Source organism: Lytechinus pictus, chromosome 18 (genome assembly GCF_037042905.1).
Source record: "Lytechinus pictus isolate F3 Inbred chromosome 18, Lp3.0, whole genome shotgun sequence".
NCBI lineage: Eukaryota > Metazoa > Echinodermata > Echinoidea > Temnopleuroida > Toxopneustidae > Lytechinus > Lytechinus pictus.
Window position 1 is genome coordinate 6810903 of NC_087262.1, and position 19474 is coordinate 6830376.

Consider the following 19474-nt stretch of genomic DNA (forward strand, 5'->3'; position numbering starts at 1 on the left):
TCATTCTAAGCTATGAATATCATTAAAGAGAAAATAACTTAATAAATGAATGTAATTGCTCTTACAATTCTTCTTATATATAACACCTCCCCCACCGGGGAAAAGAAAGCTTTACCGTAGTAAAGGTTTCTTTAAGATTACCTTCTAATTCCTTTAACTTTTCAAAGTCATCTTGATAAATCATTTACATTTATTGTGTACAAAGGTATATTACTAACAAACATGTTCAAATAAATGAACATCAATTACATTTCTTCTTATGACACACTTGGTCAAAAGCATACATAATTTCACTTTTTATAGTTTTGAAAGAGCATCAGCAATTACATTATTCTTTCCTTTTATGTGTACAATTTTCAACGGGAATGGTTGGAGCATAAGGCTCCATCTATACAGTCGTTGATTCTTTGTTTTGAATTTCTCAAAAAACACAAGAGGATTATGTTGTGTAGACTGTAATCTCTCCATTGGTTAGATACACCTCAAACTGCTAAAGGGCTAGTACGAGACTCAGGGCCTCTTTTTCAATAGTTGAGTACTTCTTCTAAAACCGATTAAGTTTCTTAGAGAAGTAGCACACTGGTTTTTCGATGCCTTCCTCTTCTTGGAGCAATACTGCTCCTACTCCAACATCACATGCATCAATAGCTACTTTGAATGGCTTTGTGAAGTTTGGAGCTGCCAAAACAGGCTAATTTGTCAAAATGGCCTTTAATTTCTCAAATGATCTCTGACATTCGTCAGACCAAACATACTTCACTTTTGCCTTCAGCAGGTTTGTCAGAGGGCTAACCACTGTACTGTAATTTGGAAAAAAATTTCCTGTAGAAGCCACTCATACCTAAGAATCTGAGCAATTCTTTCTCAGTTGTGGGGATTGGGAACTCTAAGATAGCTTGTATCTTGGCTTCTCTTGGTAGCACTTGCCCTTGACCAACCACATGACCAAGAGATGTGACCTTTGCCTTGGCAAATTCACTTTTCATCAGATTCACTACTAGAATGGATTTATCCAGCCTGTCAAACAGTGCTCTTAAATGATCCAGATGATCATTCCAAGTATCACTGTACACTAGGATGTCGTCTATATATACGACACAATTGTCAAGCCCAGCAATCACTTGATTTGTTAACCTTTGGAAGGTTGCTGGTGCATTTTTCATTCCAAAAAGCATGACTTTGCATTGAAATAAGCCTTCAGGTGTTACAAAGGCTGATATCTCTTTGGCTCGGTCAGTCAGTGGCACTTGCCAATATCCTTTACGCAAGTCTATCTTTGTGATATAGGCAGAAATTCCAACTCTATCGATACAATCTTCTAACCTAGGAATTCGGTATGAGTCAGTCCTAGTTACTGCATTTACCTTTCGGTAATCAATGCAAAATCTCTGAGAGCCGTCTGGCTTTGGAAACATTACAATAGGGGAACTCCAACTAATCTGAATCGGCTCCATTATGTCATTATCTAACATAAACTGTATTTCCTTATTCACCATTTCCAACTTGCTTGGATTGAGCCTATAAGGATTATGTTTGATAGGTCTTACATCACCTATATACGTCTACATCATGTACAGTTCAAGGCGTACGCCCTGGTTTGTCTTTACATTCATTTTCATAGTCTCTTAACAGGCCAGATATATAATTTCTCTGATCTTCAGGCAGGTGTTTTAATGCCTCATCTATATTTCCTAACATCTCTGAGTAAGACAACTTTACACCACATGGTTCGTTCTTAGATACATCTGTATAAGACAATTCATTATCAGTCTTTCCATAGCGTTCATCTTCATGTACATATACCTGTTTCTTATCTTCTTTGACCTGTGTTGTACCTATTGGCTGACTAGCCTCTCGCTCAAAGTGTTCTTTCAACATGTTTACATGACAAACTCTTTGAGACTTTATTCGATCAGAGGTACTGATCACATAGTTGACATCATTCAATTTTTTTTTACTATGTAGGGAACCCTAAACCTAGATTTCAAGGGCTCACCTTGCAAAGGCAACAACACTAACACTCTGTCTCCAGGCTTGAAACTTCGCTCTTTTGCATTTTTGTCAGCTTGAGCTTTCATTTTTCCCTGCGACACTTTCAAGTGTTCCTTAGCCACATCACAAGCTTTTGAGAGCCGTTCTCTAAACTTTGACACATAGTCTAGAAGGTTTACATCATCATCCTGAACCATAAACCTCTCTTTGATCAGCTTAAGGGGGCCCCTAACCTCATGACCATAGACCAATTCAAATGGACTGAAACCCGTGGACTCATTCGAGGAATCCCTAGCTGCAAACAGTGGGAATGAGATTCCTTTATCCCAGTCATCGCCTCATCGGGATAATCTTCACAATAAGCCCTAATCATGGTCTTCAGGGTCTGATGATAGCATTTTAACGCTCCTTGGGAATGTGGGTGATAAGCAGAGGACTTGATCTGGTATATTCCCAACTCCTTCATAACTTGCTGAAATATTCCTGACATGAAATTTGACCCTTGGTCAGACTGAATTTCCTTAGGCAGACCATACCGAGTGAAAAACTGCACTAACGTCTGTACCACTGTCTTTGCAGTGATACTCCTCAAAGGTATCGCCTCTGGAAAACGTGTAGACACGTCCATAATCGTCAGGAGAAATATGTGACCCGACCTCGTTATGGGTAAGGGTCCAACACAATCAACACGAACCCTAGTAAAAGGTTCATCAAATGCAGGAATGGGTATCAATGGAGCAGGCTTGATAGAAGGCTGTGCCTTACCAATAATCTGACATGTATGACATGTCTTACATAAATGCACCACATCCTTGTGCATCTTAGGCCAATAGAAATGCCTCATAATTCTATCTTCTGTCTTCCGAATACCAACATGACCTGCCATATGTAACTCATGAGCCATTTTCAGATCTCTGTGCGGTAACAGGGAGGAACTACTACCTGGTGAATTATACACCAATTTTCATCAGCTGGTCTCCGGGGAGGTCTCCACTTCCTCATCAAAATGTCATCTTTGACATAAAAGCACTCAGGAACCTTATCAGCCTCAGAACATGCTATCTGTGACAAGCCTTTCAATTCTGGGTCTGCCTGTTGTGCCTGTACAAGGCAGGATTTACCAAACAAACTATCATTGTTAGCAACAGAGCCTTCAACACTATCCCCATTCAAATCCTTGAAAAAGGTTTCAGCTAACCAGACATCAGTACTCTCCTCTACATCAGTAGAATCAGCATCATCCTTTTCAGCTCTAAGAGTCTGAGACCTAGTAACAACACAATCCGGGAAAATCCCTGGAAAATCTTCCTGCAACAATTCAGTTTCGGCTACCTCAACCACCTTCTCCGAAACCACTGGAGATGCAACAACTCTATCTCCAGCCAAGTCGTTCCCTAACAAGAAAATCAACACCTTCCATGAGTAATTCTGGAACGATACCAACAGTCACAGGACCACTAACTAGGTCACACCTTAAGTCGACCTTATGCAAAGGAATCGACATAAAATTTGGGCCAATAAAGACTTTGGCATTCTCTGAACTCTCCGGAGGAAGAGCCAAATCCCCTGGCACCATCAGGGACTATGTGCAGTCCCTGTATCCCTAAGGATCACCACTGACCTATCAGCAGCACTAGTCGAACAAGGGGATACTTCACCATCATACAAAAAGCTTCTAAAGCTTTCGTCAACCTGCTTGACTTTATCAGCAAATACCAGAGAAACACTCTCAACACCTTGAATGGGCTCTGATGGGACAAACTCCATCGAGGGAACACTTGTTTGCTTGACAAAACCCATGTCTTCCTTAACTTTGGTTGGCATTCCAACCAATTTTCAACATGATTCTTTCAAATGTCCCGATTTATGACAATGAGTACAAATTTTGGAACTACGAATCCCAGACCTTTTGGTTGATTCTGTGCCCCCACTAGCCTGATTCTTGTTAGTGTCTTTGTCCTTGCTTGCATATTTTCCCTCACCAGGCTTATTGTGAGATTCAAATGACCCGTTACCTTTCTTTTTCAAATAATTATTGAAAGGAGGCCTATCTCCACTACCTTAATGTGTGACCTCAAATTCATCAGCTACTATGGCTGCTTTACTGACTTCAGTAACTCTATGGTCATCTAAGTGAGATTTAATGCCAAAAGGAAGACTCTTTTTAAATTCTTCTAGGAGGACAACTTCCCTAAGGTGAACAAAATCTTTGTCATTTTTCAGTGATCTATACCACTTATCGAACATCATTTCTTGTTCCCTAGCAAATTCACCATACGTCTGGCCTGATTGTCTTTGCATGTTCCTAAACTTATGTCTGTACGCTTCTGGTACCAACTCATATGCATTGAGAATTCTTTCTTTCACTGTAGCATAGTCACATGATTGCATTTCAGAGAGCGAAAAATAGACTTTTGCAGCCTTTCCAACAAAAACACTTTGGAGGAGAAGAGTCCAGTATTCCTCAGGCCAATTTAGTCTCTTGGCCACTTTTTTCAAATGACACAACATATGTATCAATTCTTCAACATCAAATGTAGCCATGGTGGAATACACACAAATACAAGCAAGTAATAACAGAGTAAAGTAAATTCTAGAACTTTCCAAAAAATTCCAAAAATGTTTTCAATTCAAATTGGCTTTTGTTTCGAAATGGCTTTCGTCTCAAATTGGCTTTTGCTTCCCGAAAAACTGGTTTTAGTTTCAAATTGGCTTTTTGTACAAATTGGCTTTCGATTCCCGGACAAGCCCCCAAAATTATTTGTTACGATACTGCAACAAATAACAATGAAAATTTAGTTTTAAATTTGATTTCCTTTTTTTTTATTACAGAATATAATTAACCATACACAAACAAATCAAAAATAATAATGGTCTTACATCTCTTGAAGTGTCAGATGTGCAATCCAAAGTTATGATAGTCCAGTATTTAATCCAGAGAAAATCCAAGTTGGTTGGCGAAGTTTCCCTGAATTAAAGTTCACAATGATGGCGATGATGAAATTGATGTTGAAGCACGATGAATAACAAGAGTCACTGTAACGAGTTGAAATGTCCGTGAAGATGATGTTGATGATGATTAACAGTCAATTTCAGCAATCCATGGTTTGAAAAGCGTTCATTAAAACAGGTTGATGATCTCGATGACAACTGAGAATTCCTCTTTCAAAGTAACTGCAAACAGTTCACTGATGGCGTGCAAATGTTGTATTCCAGTTGGAAATAAACTATGCTCTGACATAAAGTCTGGCGTGAAGCTCTGAGTTCTGATCTGATATGATGATGCCCTTGAAGAAACTGCCAGCTTATATACAAATTATTCACTATTCTGGAAGCTTCTAGTATTGTCTTTAAAAAGAACATTCTGCCAGTTTCTAGAGCAGTCTAATGGCCTCAATGAAATTAACAATGTAAACGACATAGCTAATCCTATTGTCCTTTTCACTGCCACTAGCAGTCTATTGTCTGTCTTAGTGTGCGTTTATGCGCCACTTTGAAATTGAATATAATCATGATTAGAATCACAAACATGAAACACGAAAATAGGGGCGTTTGGAAAGACGTTTCTGCAGAATCACGTACGAAAATGTTCGAATAAACGATATCGTGATTACAATCATGATTCTATGACCTCACTGTTGTGTCGGGCTACTTTCGGTTTGACTCTTGCCAAGCTCAAGGCGCTCTATATGCTCATTGTATGTACATGATTATGTACTACGCATGCATTTGTTGTCATGTTCAAGTTCTGTGTTGGTCATCGCATCGTCCACTACTTTTCATTTTTTGGTCATGTCTTCAACTTCAAGTTCTAGTAAATGAATTAACTGGACAGACAATGATCTCGGTTGTTGTTGAGTATACAGTATCAATATTAAATTGGATCTACGCTGAAATTCACTTCCGAACACCATTTTGGATAAATTAACAAGATGAATAGAAGCATATGAACCCTATATGATAGAAGTAAACAAAATGAGGTATAGACTGAATTCTGGAAGCAAAAGATTTTTCGAGAGCCGAAACAGGTGCGAAAACCTCTGTCAAACTGCGCACTAGTGATGCGCACTGGATTGGCCCGAATCTGAGGAGAAACAGCATTGGAATGAAGGTCGTCTAAACGCTGATTCTGTGATATTGTGATTCATGTTTGTGTTTTAATCATGATTCAAATCATGATTCAAATCATGATTCTGGCTTGAGGTCGCATAAACGCAGCCTAAACGCAATCGTGATTCTACAGAATCATGATTTGAATCATGATTCTAATCGTGATTCTAGGGTAATTCAGAAATAACAAAGATTATTCTATTTCATTGAATAGCATGACTAACAAAGCTTTACTGAGACATTCTGGAATATTCTTAATCATTCTAAGCTATGAATATCCTTAAAGAGAAAATAACTAAATAAATGAATGTAATTCTCGCTACCCCAAATAGCGATTTCGCCGAGATCCGGGAAAATCCCTGTAACGCGCATTGCATTATGGGATAGCTTTTCGGTAAGTCCAATGCACTGTTTTGTCATTCAGATCAACAGTGCCGTCACGCACAACAACACAACGTCGCTTTCGCTTGGAAAGTTCGTGATCACAACCCTCTCTTTCACGATACAATTTAACGGCCTTTTCTGCTTAAGTCAGTAATTCTGCCCGACGCTTTCCATTACACGGTATTCCTCTGTCAGTTAAGATTTTTTTCAGTTCCGAAACTGATTTTTTATCCATTTTGTGGTCGACGAAAAATTGAACGGAATGAATGCTGTATATATTTAGCGTCTAGTCGAATACGATCGTGATGTCAGGCCGGTCGCTCAATGCAAAATTTTAAGATATTCATTATTTGTTTAATTTTTTATATCCAAATAAAAACATTAATAAAACTTACTTTCACGTAAAATATATATTTTTTTATTATTTATAATTCAAATGGAATCAAAACTGACCAAATTAAATAAAAAGTATTATAATTTGTACATGTTACGCTGATTGGCATCGATTTCAGCGTGGTGGAAAACTCAGTATTGCGAACCTCGCGCGAGCATGACTCTGAACCGGAAGTGGTGATGACGACCCGACGGAGTAAAAATTATCTCGTCTCGCGCATTATGAGATTTTTGTTCCTATTTGGGGTAGCGAGAATTGCTCTTACAATTCTTCTTATATATAACAATGTGGATATAGCACTTAATAAATGATGCGAGTGCGAAGCGCGAGCTGATATCTTTATTATTATTTGACGTAGGACCTGGACATTCTAAGCCTAAGGATATTTTATCATTATATGAAAAGGATGACTATCTTCCTATTCCTCTTCCTAAGCGCGATATGAAACTTGTCGATATTCCTTTCTGAAAAAGGGACAATTTAGTTATTAGGAATTCATGAAAATTTTATTATCATATTTAAGCTTAATGAGTGAAATTTCTTGACATTTGAGGCCTGAAAACTGGATATTTTAAGCACTTTTGTTATCATAAATACGATTTATGAGTTGATATACTATTTATCAAATAATGCGAGCGCACAGCGCAAAAGGCTGCAAATGATATTCACACCATAAACGGACATTTTACAGAGCAATTAAAAAAATCAATTTGTAAATCAAACAAAATAATGAAAGGCAAAGCTCGATGTCCGAGCTGAAATATGATTTGAATATTGACTTCAAAACTTGATATTTTCAGCTACATATCAGCCCTTGAGCAAGATATGTATCTCATCGAACAGGCTATGCGAGCGCGAAGCGCGAGCGAAAATTTAATAATTAAAAGTGACATGAAATATATATTTTTACATTATATTCTAAGTCTTCCCCTGACGTTATTTTATTCACTCGTCTCACTCCTCTTATTTCGCTCTTCTTTTTTCCTCCTTTCTTTCCCCTTCTTTTTCTTTTTTTTTCTTTCTTTCCTCCATTCTTTCTTTCCTCCTTTTTCTTTTTTTGCTCCGCCAATAGGGGGGGGGGGGGCCTCGCCCCCCCCCCCCCTGGATCCGCCTACGAGTAGTAATGGTAGTAGTAGAAGTCGTAGTAGTAGAAGTAGTAGGAGTAGTAGTAGTAGAAGAAGAAGAAGCAGTAGTAGTAGTAGTAGTAGTAGTAGTAGTATAGTAGTAGTAGTAGTAGTAATAGTAGTAGTAGAAGTCGTAGAAGTAGTAGTAGCAGCAGCAGTAGTAGTAGTAGTAGTACAATGATTGATTATACCTGCATTCTTTCTGTATGATAGGGATGTATGGCAAGAATGTCAATGAGGAGACGACCGTTGATGTCCTCACCGATTGTGTGGCGGATATGTTTACCAAATATATCAAGGTCTCTTTCGAGAAAGACGAGGCAACGAAGGTAAGGGTGTAGAACATAACATTACAAAATATGTGGTGTTTAACTGTTATACATAGAAGACCATACAATCATTGTACTCCGGTGTTAGATTTGTGGTGTTTAATAGTTCAACACCCATGCATGCTACTACAACACCTTTGTGTTAAGAAACCAAAGCCACAGCTTACCTGATGCTGGTGAGACCACTGCTAGAGTATGCAGCAGCTGCTTGGGACCCTTCCACCAAGTCAAATATCCAATCATTAGAAAGAGTTCAACGACAAGCTGCCAGATCTTGTACCGGTAACTATCATAGAGAGGAGGGCTCTGTCACTACACCTTGGTCACATTTGCTCTACGGCGGCCGTACGGCGAGTCGAAAACAGCCGTTTTATTAATTTCGATTCAAACCACCTATGTATAAATGTATAACAAAATGTTAAAACGGCTGTTTTCGACTCGCCGTACGGCCGCCGTAGAGCAAATGTGACCAAGGTATAAAGCACTTAGTGATCTTGGTTGGGAATCTCTCCAGACAAGGAGAAAGAACTTATGCTTTACAAAATGAAAACCGGTCTCGTCAATATCAAGATAAATGAGTTCGTCCAACGGAACACCGACAAGACACACAAGGGGGAATAACCAAAAATTCCCCCAGGTTAAGCACGATAAAGGACTGGAATAACCTCCCCTCCTCGATTGTAAATTGCCCCTCCCTCGAGTCATTTAAATTAAAACTGAAACAACTTCAATAAAAGTCATTCCACACACGTTGCGCTACTCTCTTCACAAAGTTAGCGTGCACACTGTAAAAACTGCGGTGTTAAAACCGACACCAGTTGGTGTTAATAGAGGACCACACCGTGAGGTGTTAAAATTACACCATAGAGATTAAAAATAACACCAAAGCGTGTAAATGTAACAACCAAAGGTGTTGTAATGACACCTATAGGTGTAAAACTAACACCACCAATTCAACACCGGTGTAAAATAACTGGTGTGGTCCTCTATGTGCACCGGTTAACACCACAGTTTTTGCTGTGTGGATGTGTCGCCCAACGACATTTTGCTGACCCAACTATTCAGATTCAGATTGTTTGTTACTTTTACACATACATATTCGGTGCACACATCTTCTTTACCCGCCTCTCACATCTCCATTTTTTTAAAAATTTTATTTCTTAGCTTCTTCCTAACTTAAGCCCATCTCCCAGCATGTATCTTAGGGTAACCAAAGCTCCACCACGCCCCCTTTTAACTAACACGCACAAATCCTTTATTAGCACACACGATCTCAAACAAAGTAAAAACAAATATGCTTAAATTAGTCAAGAAAAACCGAGCGCACTGAATAACTGTTCACTCCGCCTGCCGACCAACATCAAGGTAACACGGGTTTTCCCAACGCTCCGTACCTCGTATCACCGTCGACATCGCATACCGCGCCATCATGCCTCAGTACAAGCTCGTCTACTTCAATGTCCGTGGTCGTGCCGAGATCGCCCGACTTCTCTTCGCCCAGGCCGGAGTCGACTACGAGGACTGCCGTGTGACGTCGGATGAATTCAAGGCCATGAAAGGCGACCCAACAAGTAAGTGCATAATTTCATGATCATATCAATCAGTTTCCGCATCAAAGAATAACTTTCAAATGACTGAAGATGGAAAGAAAATGTCCACAGGGCAGGAGGGAGGGGGGGGGGGGGGGGGGCTTGCAGGTTAATGACCGAATTTATGATATTTCCAGTAGAGTAGTGAACAAAAGAAACAAAGAGGTGAAACGAAGAAAAGGAAGGAGAAAGGTGAGAAAGAAAAGGGGACATTAAAAAAATACAACACAAAGGGAGTGTTGCAAGAACATATTTGCGATCAATTGCAAATATTATGTTCCAATTTTACAACTGATAGATCAACGTTAGCTGTAGCAAATCAGATTAATCTTCTTTTTTCAAGGAGAAGATTAGCAGTCAATCACTAATTTGCAATTAACTACAAGACATATGACTGATTTAGGGACCAAAAATAGATTTGCAATTGATCGCAAGTTTCTTGCAACACCCCAAAAGATATTAATGGTCACCTATAGTCTAATTTAGTTTGACGTATCAGTATCCATCCGTTTTCATTGGGATGTATATTAATGTGTAACACATGGGCGGAAATCCCAGAAGAAGGGGGGACGCAAACATCTATTAAACATCCATTATATAGAGTTATCATCTCATCAGTGTTATTTGATATGCGCTCATGATTCCCCACTTGTGTTAATCAGCGATTACAAGTTGGACTTTGCATTTTGCAAGGAAAGTTGGCGGAAAGAGGGGTCGAGATCGAGTGGGTCTATATTATATACAAACATATAAACGATAAATGGGCACTGAATATAGGCATGTGTTTGAGGGCGAGGGTTCTAGTTCCGTTATCATGGTTTTAACAGCAAGATAAAAAAAGCGGTCTTGATAACCATTCAAAAATACATATATATTTCAGTATAATTATGTGTCTAAATTAGCAATATGTCGGCAATACCACAGTATTGATTATAAAATAATGATACCCTTTATTCTAGATTAATATAGACATCGCTAAATCAAATCATTGTCCAAATGCCATCTGTGGTTTTTTTTTCAGTATTCCAGGTAACCCTTCACGATTTTTAAACGGAGGCGCCATTCGTGGATGGGTGTAGGATTGACCCCCCTCTCTCTCTCTCTCTCTCTCACTCTCTCTTAAGCCCGTCTCACATTGTGCGATCCGATACGACATTATTTTTTAATTACTTTATTTGAAGTTCGGCATAATGTTAGAAATAATTAAACCATAAGTTTGCTTTGTGGCAAGCCCCTGTTTCGGAGTTAAGTCCAAATCGGCTTCAAGTCGCAGCCGATGATGACGTCATTACGATTTGGAATTGAATTTGCTCTTTTTTCCTATATTGAGGCTCGAACTACATTGAATTTTCTATTTTGACCTCGGATCGCTAAAATTTATCGGTTGGAATGTTCATGTCAAATGCTATTATGATTTTTTTTTAAATCGGATCGCAACGAATCGCATAGTGTGAGTCGGGCTTCATGTAGTTATCAGACAAAACCCTCCACACACTCACACAAAAACACACGTACTCACATCCCACCGAGCGTTTTATTTTCAATTGGTCAAATGCCAATTCGTCTAATTACCAACTCATCTACTATCATTTGGTCTTCCATCAATTAGTACACTATCCAAAGGGTCTAATTGCCATTTCGTCCACTCACCATTTTGTCTAATAAGCAGTTGGTCCAATAACCATTTAGTCCATAAAGCATTTGGTCTAATTGAATAAGTGTTAATTGGGTGAAACAAATGAAAAGAAAATGGGTATAAGACCAACTGGGTATTTAGACGAAATGGTCATAGATGAACTGGTGATTAGACGAAGTGATTATTGGACCAAATGGTTGTTAGACGAAATGTACAAGGACGGAATGGCATTAGACTAACGAAGGTAGACCATGTGATGAGTGGACGAATTTTCAATAGACGAATCGGGGCAGTTTACCCACCAAGTCAGCATACACCCCACCCGGCCCCCACACCTCCGTGCTCCGAAGTTGTCATGTCAACCATGACATATGCCGATCTTGTCATAAAATTATGTGTATGTACAAGGATTTTCTTTTTGTTTACTTTTTAAAGTGAAGCACGTCTCCCTGTTTGCTCAAATTAATATCGGTCAAAGGTTTAATGATGAAAAGAGGACTTTGAATTTGTTCCACAATGCATGCACCTTGATATCCAGGGCCATATCCAGGGGTGTGGCTGAAGGAAAAGTAAAAAAATATCTAAGAAATTCGAATGCAAGGGAGCGAACCGACCGAGTTTCTAATTGGGGCGTTTTTGCATTTTCTAAGGTGAAATTAAGGATTCATGAACACTTTTGGAAAATTTTGTGAAAATTTTCAGCGAAAAAAAGTGAAATTTTCCCCAAATTTTGGGGAGGTATGCAACCCCCCCTTCATGGTCGTTTGCAGGGGGGGGGGGGGGGCTATTGGAGTGATGACTTGGTCCGCCAATTTGCTTGTCACATTTGTGTAAAGAAAGGTGTGCTCCTTGCGCCCATTTATCTGGTCAGTCCTGCATCCTCCAATCTGGGTTTTTGTCTTTTTTTTAACATGGTGTTTAAGGTGTGAGGTTTTATAACACTACTTTATAATATAGTGTCAGGTGGCATGTTTAAAATATCAAGTCATTTATGTGTTGTTGGTTTTTTTTTGCTTTTTTTTGCTTCATGTATAATGTCTGTCTTGACACTTGCCTTTTTTTTTGGGGGGGGGGTAAGGTAGTGCAGTTTAGAATATAGTACTTTCTGTACATGGCATGCATGATTCAGCAAAAAATGAATATTCACATACGAACGAATAAAGAAAGGAAAGGGACTTCATGCGAGCAAGGAAGAAATAAACCTTGACAAAGCAGCCACATTTGTTTTCGGTGGGCAAATAAACTCCATTGTTACAGGCCTATATAATCCTAAACTAATGATTTGACTTTCTGGTTCATTGCCCAAAAAATAACAGAAAAATGTCTTTATGGGAATGATGAGTATGGGGTTTTGGGCCAAAGAATGATGGATATATAATTTTCATTAAAAAGTCCTGATTTTTTTTCTTCAATTTTTACATTGTCACACTCTCTAGGCAGTCATGGCAGTATGCCTACATAGATGAGGACAGCTTTAACACAACAGCAAAACAAAATATTGAAAGATTATCAAAATAACAGGTTAAATTTCATGATTTTTTTAGATTGTTCTTTGAGCCTGATGTTGCCATCATAAAATGATGAAAAGTGGCCCATGACTGCCACATAATAAACCATAATTAAAAAATGTGACAATGGTAATTAGATGAAATGGGCAATCAACCGAAACCAAATATAGCCAGTGGCCGAAGCCACTTGCTCCTGGGACTGAAACAGGGTTTCCCCCTTCACAGCCCGTACGGATGCAAGCTAGGAACAAAGCTAGACAAGCTAGTAACCTTGACTTCTAACCTCCCCTATATTTTGACAAAAGAAGTTTTATTATGTCATAATTATATGCAAGAGCTTTCTTCTCGTTAAGTTGACTTGATGCTGAGCAGCAGAAAGAAAAGAAGATCATGGATCTCGTCAAGCCGACTTGATGAGAACGAAAGACGGAGTGATAGTACGGACCAAGTAAAGTGATTCACTACTTCCAGGTTCAAGTGAGGATCAAAATGGCCCATCTGGTCGTGTCTGACCGCCTATATATGGACTGGAGCAGGACGATGCAAAGTCAGTGCACTCTAAAAACAGAGAGTAAAACTTTACCCAATATTGGGTAGAAAGGGAACATGCATGTTAGCTGGGTAATTTTTTCCCTCAGTATTGGGCAAAATGCATGTTTGAAGGGTAAATTTCAACGCAACATTGCGTAAAATTTACAAAATATTTGGTATCTTTTTACCCAACAAACATGCATGTTCCAATTCTACCCAATATTGAGTAAAACTTTTTAGAGCGCGTGCAGAAATGATGCCGCAATAGGAAAGGATATTTTGCATTCGACGCAGGGAGGATCAGACAATGCACCACCTTTTGGTCCGCCCCATCCTACCAGAGCAAGGCACTGCTAAAAGATCTGGGTCCCGTTTTGCAAAACGTTATGATTGATCCGATTAACTACAAGCATTGAAAGCCATCAACGCCAACACATTTAAAATGCCTGTTCATTCAAAATGTTTTCTAGATGAAGATGTATGCTCATACATTAATTGTTAATAGTACGGAAGATGTTGATCATCGTGGTAGTATAGAAACGGTAAAGGAAATAATATGTTGTATCACTGCAATTTCAGTTTGCCGCATCGTGAGAAAACAGATTATTTCCGTTACCGATTAATTATTGTTATATTAACAAATTCTGTGTGCTCCTCTTTGTTTACAAAAGACATTGTGCAAATTTTCTGTTGAAAAAATTATGACATTGATCGATTTCCATATAGTTGAGGTTGATCAGATCAATTGTAACTATTTGTAAAACGGGGCCCCTGGAGTCTTTTAACACCAAAGCCTGAGCTTGTACCTCTCACTAGTATATGTATGAAGGGACCCGATAAGAGATGACAAATTATATAATCGTTTTATATTTTTTAGATGACCGTAATAACGATTTCTTTCTCCTGATATCGCTCTGTTTCGCCTTACAGAATGTCCTCTTGGTCAGTTGCCTGTGCTTATCGTTGAAGGTCACCCACCAATGCCACAGAGTCATGCCATCGAGAGATACCTCGCAAGGAAATTCGGTAAAGACATTTAACCTTTTATATCTTAGAGGATATTTAAATACGCTGTCTAATAAGAACCGAAACGTTGCATTAAAACCAAGATCGTGTCACAAACCACCGTAAAGATGGAAGCTTATAAAGCTTTGATTTAAAAAAAATTACAATTTTTTTGGGGCAAACACGCTTTGCTTCCCCCATATACGTCATATACCTCTTAGAAGGTTTGGCTCCTTACCCGGCTGGTGTCATAATTATATTGTTGTGTGTTCTCACCATTTCATCTGATTGTATTGCACGGTAGCAACTATTAACCAATCAGAATCGTCGATTAATCTTTCAGATATGTACGGGAAGACTGCAGAAGAGACTGCCCGCATCGATGTGACGTGTGAATGCGTGGTTGATATCTTAACCAGCTTTATGAAGATGTACTTTGAGAAGGACGAAGCAAAGAAGGTCAGTTCCCACTTTCAAACAAACTAAGTGGCAATGGCGAATCTATTTTTTTTTAGCTAAGAGAGAGGGGGGTTGACAGTCACCGTTGACTAGTTGGTTAGACCATGACAATGAGCTGCGACGTAATGTGACCTAACCCCCCCCCCCCTCTTCCCGTAGATCAGTCACTCTTCTTCCATCCCGAACTTTCTTTCCTTTTAGGGGGGCAAGAAGGGGATGGGGTTACCCTCCTAAACCTTATAGATCCACTCTACCGAGTGGCTTAAATTATGGACGCTTTAAAGTGTCTGGTACTTGATGGGAGGACGATATATCTTGTCGTGTTGAATGATATAAATTTACATGATGACATGGGTAGATACGTCATCTTGCCAAGTCGACAACTTATATGTCAACATGATGAGATGCATTATCTTGTCATGTAGATTTGTAACATAAAAGTCGATTTGCCTAGACAGGCCTAACCTATCCGATCGACTTGCAACTTTATATAAGTCGACTTGCCAAGACAGCGTATCTCACGGTGTCTACCTGTAACTTTTTTAGTCGACATGGCAACATAATCTATGTTGCGATGTCGACATGACAAGGTTATTAAGTTGAATATTTCACCATCTTAGCAAGAAAAAAAGGCATTGTACTGAAAAAAAAAACTCAATTGTTTCCCAAACTTAAGAAGTATCTGAGAACCAAAAGCAAAGACGTGTTATTAAACTGCACCACTACGAGGCAACCTCTTTATAATAGTGTTAGATTTTGTTCGTTCAACGCCAATCGATTTGGTGGTATATTCAACCTTCAGGTGTAAATTTTACACCTAATTGGGGCGTGGTACTTGAGTGAAACCGACAGATTTAGTGTAGTAGTTTCACGGTACACCATGTATCTTTCTTGGGCAAGTGTTGGTACTGAAAAGGACCACCCAATCTCAGTGGTCCTTTTCAGGACCAACTTTGCCCAATGAATATACATGGTGTACCGTGAAACCTACTACACTATTCTTCTTCATCATGGAAACCTTCAGAAGTTTAAACCGACTGATTTATAATGGTGCTCTCTGATGTCTACAACGTTGGTTGCATGGCCCTGGGAAGCGGGGATGCTGGGGATGATAAATAGCAGAAATTGAACCAAAATAACCTTCGTTTTGTAACGACCCCCCCCCCCCCATTTTTGGGGGAGGGTGTCTTGACCAAAATGACATACATTTTGTAGTAAAAACTTTTTTTGCTTGAATGTCAAATTCAAACCAGCACCTCCTGTGGAAACGCGTTCCCACGTCTCTGTTTGGATCTATCAAAATTGTTATATAATCTCATTCATATTATCGAATTTGTAGGATTTCAGTGATGTCAGTTGAAATTCAATGTATATCTCTACTGTTAAAACAGGCCGAGCTTGGAAAGAGTTTTGTAGAGAAGGACTCGGTAACTATCCTGACAGCCATGTCGAAGAAATTGGAGAAAGGAAGTGGATTATTCGTTGGAGACAAGGTCAGTCATATATAGCAACTACTACTACTGATACTACTACTACAACTACCGATACTACTACTACTACTAATAATAATAATAATAATACTTCTTCTATTACAACTACATTTTCTACTACTACTACTGCTGCTGCTGTTGCTATTATACTACTGCTGCTACTAGTACTACTGTACTACTTCTACTACTACTACTTCTACTTCTACTACTACTCCTACTACTACTACTACTACTACTAATACTAATACTACTACTAATACTGCTACTACTGGAACTACTACTACTACTACTATTCTGCTGCTACTACTGCTATACCTCTACCAATACTGGTAATACTGGTACTACTACTTCTACTACTACTACTGCCGCTGCTCCTTCTGCTGCTGCTGCTGCTGCTACTACTACTACTTCTCCTATATACTTCTACTACTACTCCTATTATTTTTGTATTAGCAATGTTTTTTTTTTCAATATATTTTCATACAAAATCAAAGAAACAAAACAATAATGCTGTTTAATAATATTCATTTTGTTGATGCAGAATTATAAAGAAACGGTTCTTTAGAGGTTACCAGAAAGTGGTTTTCTAATGGGGAAATAGATCAATATCGATATCTCTGTCTATTTGCCTTTAAAGGGGAAGTTCGCCCTACAAATAATTTTGTTGTGAAAGTACCAGTAATTTATTTTATACAATATTGGATGTTAGAGGAAAATCCATCAAGGATAAAACAATGGCTATTAGAATTTGATTTTCTTTATTTGTGACGTCATATGCGAGCAGCTTCCCCATGTATCGTTTTAGTAAAAAAGGAACAAAAAAATGATTAAATGCCATTTCCTAAAAAATGAAAATGGTTCTTATTGTTACTTCATTGAATCAAATGATTTCGCACCCGCTCCTTAAAGAAAAAAAGTCATCATTAGATATTAAAAATAATTGAAATTAACGCATGGAATATGGGACAGCTGCTCATATGATATTATGACGTCATAAATCAAAAACGTAAATACTAAGAACTTTCTTAACCTTTGATGGATTTTGATGTTGTCATGTATTTTCACAATAATCTTTTCGTCATAGTGAACTATTTTACATTCTTATCTTTTGTTTCAAAATTCACTACAGGTAACCCTCGCTGACATAGCAGTCTTCACTATGACCGAAGCAATTTTTAAGAGCATGCCTAACGTAGCAGATATGTATCCGGCCTTGAAGAAGTTCAATGACCGCGTGAGAGCCGAGCCTAAGATTAAAGCGTGGCTGGAAAAGCGACCAGAAACCAATCTTTAAATTCGCACAAAGACTTCACTTAGGGAATGTAATATATGCACTATAAGACCTAGACAAAGTTAGAAAATTCATTTTGATTGTTATTGATGCTGTTTATACCACTATATTTCCAATTTGTGTCAAAACTATTTGATTATTACTAATAGTCCAGTTATCATTGTTATTGTTATTGTAATAATTAACATCCTTTTTATGTTAATAATAACGATAACAATAATAATAATAATTATAGAACTAATAATGAAAATATAAGAATCATAAAAGGAGTAATAGTAATTATGATAATGATGATAGTGAAATTACTGTTGCCATCATTATCATTATTATAATTATGATTATAAATCACCCAGGTCTTTGACCTAGGGTATCTTTATTACTTTTGGTGAATTGATTACTGACCGGCTGATCGGCTTTTGGTTCAGAACCAAAAAGCCGATGCAGAATCGGCTTTTGGTTTATCTTGCATCGCGTTTACACGCTGTTACAGCTCGCGGTGCAGAATCGGCTCGCGTGGCAAAAACCTGAAATGATACGCACACCAACAATATACGTCATAATAAAGACGACGCTGGATCAGTGCGCTTACAATTACGTCACGATGGTAAAGTAATTGAAATGCGCACCAATTGCCGATGCAGAATCGGCTTTCTGTTTACACGTAGTAAAAAAACCGATTCTGCATCGGCTCGCGGTTCAGAACCTACTACTTTGGTGGTGCAAATTGCCGGTTCTGAACCGCGAGCCGATGCAAGTTTTATAATCGCGTTTACACGCTATGAAAAAGCCGATGCTGCATCGGCTCGCGGTTCAGAACCGCGAGCCGATTTAAAAGCCGATTAAGTGTAAACACGGTAATTCACTGCCCGGAAATAGTTTTTCAAAAAAATTTGCACAGGTGCCCGATATCAATCGCAACTTGATTTTCAACAGAATAAATGCGAGTATCAGGGACTTGTGATTGGTTTTGTTCAGTTACGGTTGAACGAAGCTCTTTGAGCAAAAGGTCCCAGGGGGCCGTTTCATGAAGCTGTTCGTAAGTTAAGAGTGACTTGAAGAACGTCTGGTGATCCTTTCTTGTGGTAAATGACATTCACCGTTAAATGTTCATCTGTGATTATTCGACGCGTGAGAAAGGATCACCAGTCGTTCTTAAAGTCGCTCTTAACTTACGAACAACTTTATGAAACACCCAACTGGAACGCATACAGGGTCCCATTTTAACGTTTGATTGTCAATCGTAGAAAAATGTCTTACTATCATTGCTAAGCATTGTGTTAAGGGCCTCCGGTCGCAAATTGTTTGTTCACTATGACAGGGTTTCCTTAAGATTGTCTCTTGTTTAGCCTCGTGAATTCTCCAAGGTGAAACCACTGCAGAAGTAGAGGTAATTGTTCATGATGTGTAAATTGATGTACAGAAATATCGGGAAAGCGAGAAAGAAAAAGAGGAGTAGTTATTTTACACAAAACTGCTATTAAAGTAATAAAACAACTCATAAAATCAAACAAATTTGTCTAAGTTTGTGAATGATTAAGTGTGATTTTTCTTTCCGTAACCAAGCAAACGTGCACACGCTGGAGATACCAATAAACATGTGTGGGGTTGAAAATAATACAAGTCTTAAGGGGG

General features: G+C 38.6%; 1 protein-coding gene across 1 annotated transcript; it reads left to right on the plus strand.

Annotated features, from left to right (window-relative positions):
- The first annotated feature begins 9633 nt into the window (after nt 1–9633).
- On the plus strand, nt 9634–19348 carry LOC129281291 (S-crystallin SL11-like). The gene is made up of 5 exons (XM_054917231.2): nt 9634–9904; nt 14528–14623; nt 14946–15061; nt 16453–16554; nt 17681–19348. The coding sequence occupies exons 1-5, from the start codon at nt 9763–9765 to the stop codon at nt 17843–17845; spliced, it is 621 nt and encodes a 206-aa protein (XP_054773206.2). The 5' UTR covers nt 9634–9762; the 3' UTR covers nt 17846–19348.
- Nucleotides 19349–19474: the final 126 nt, after the last annotated feature.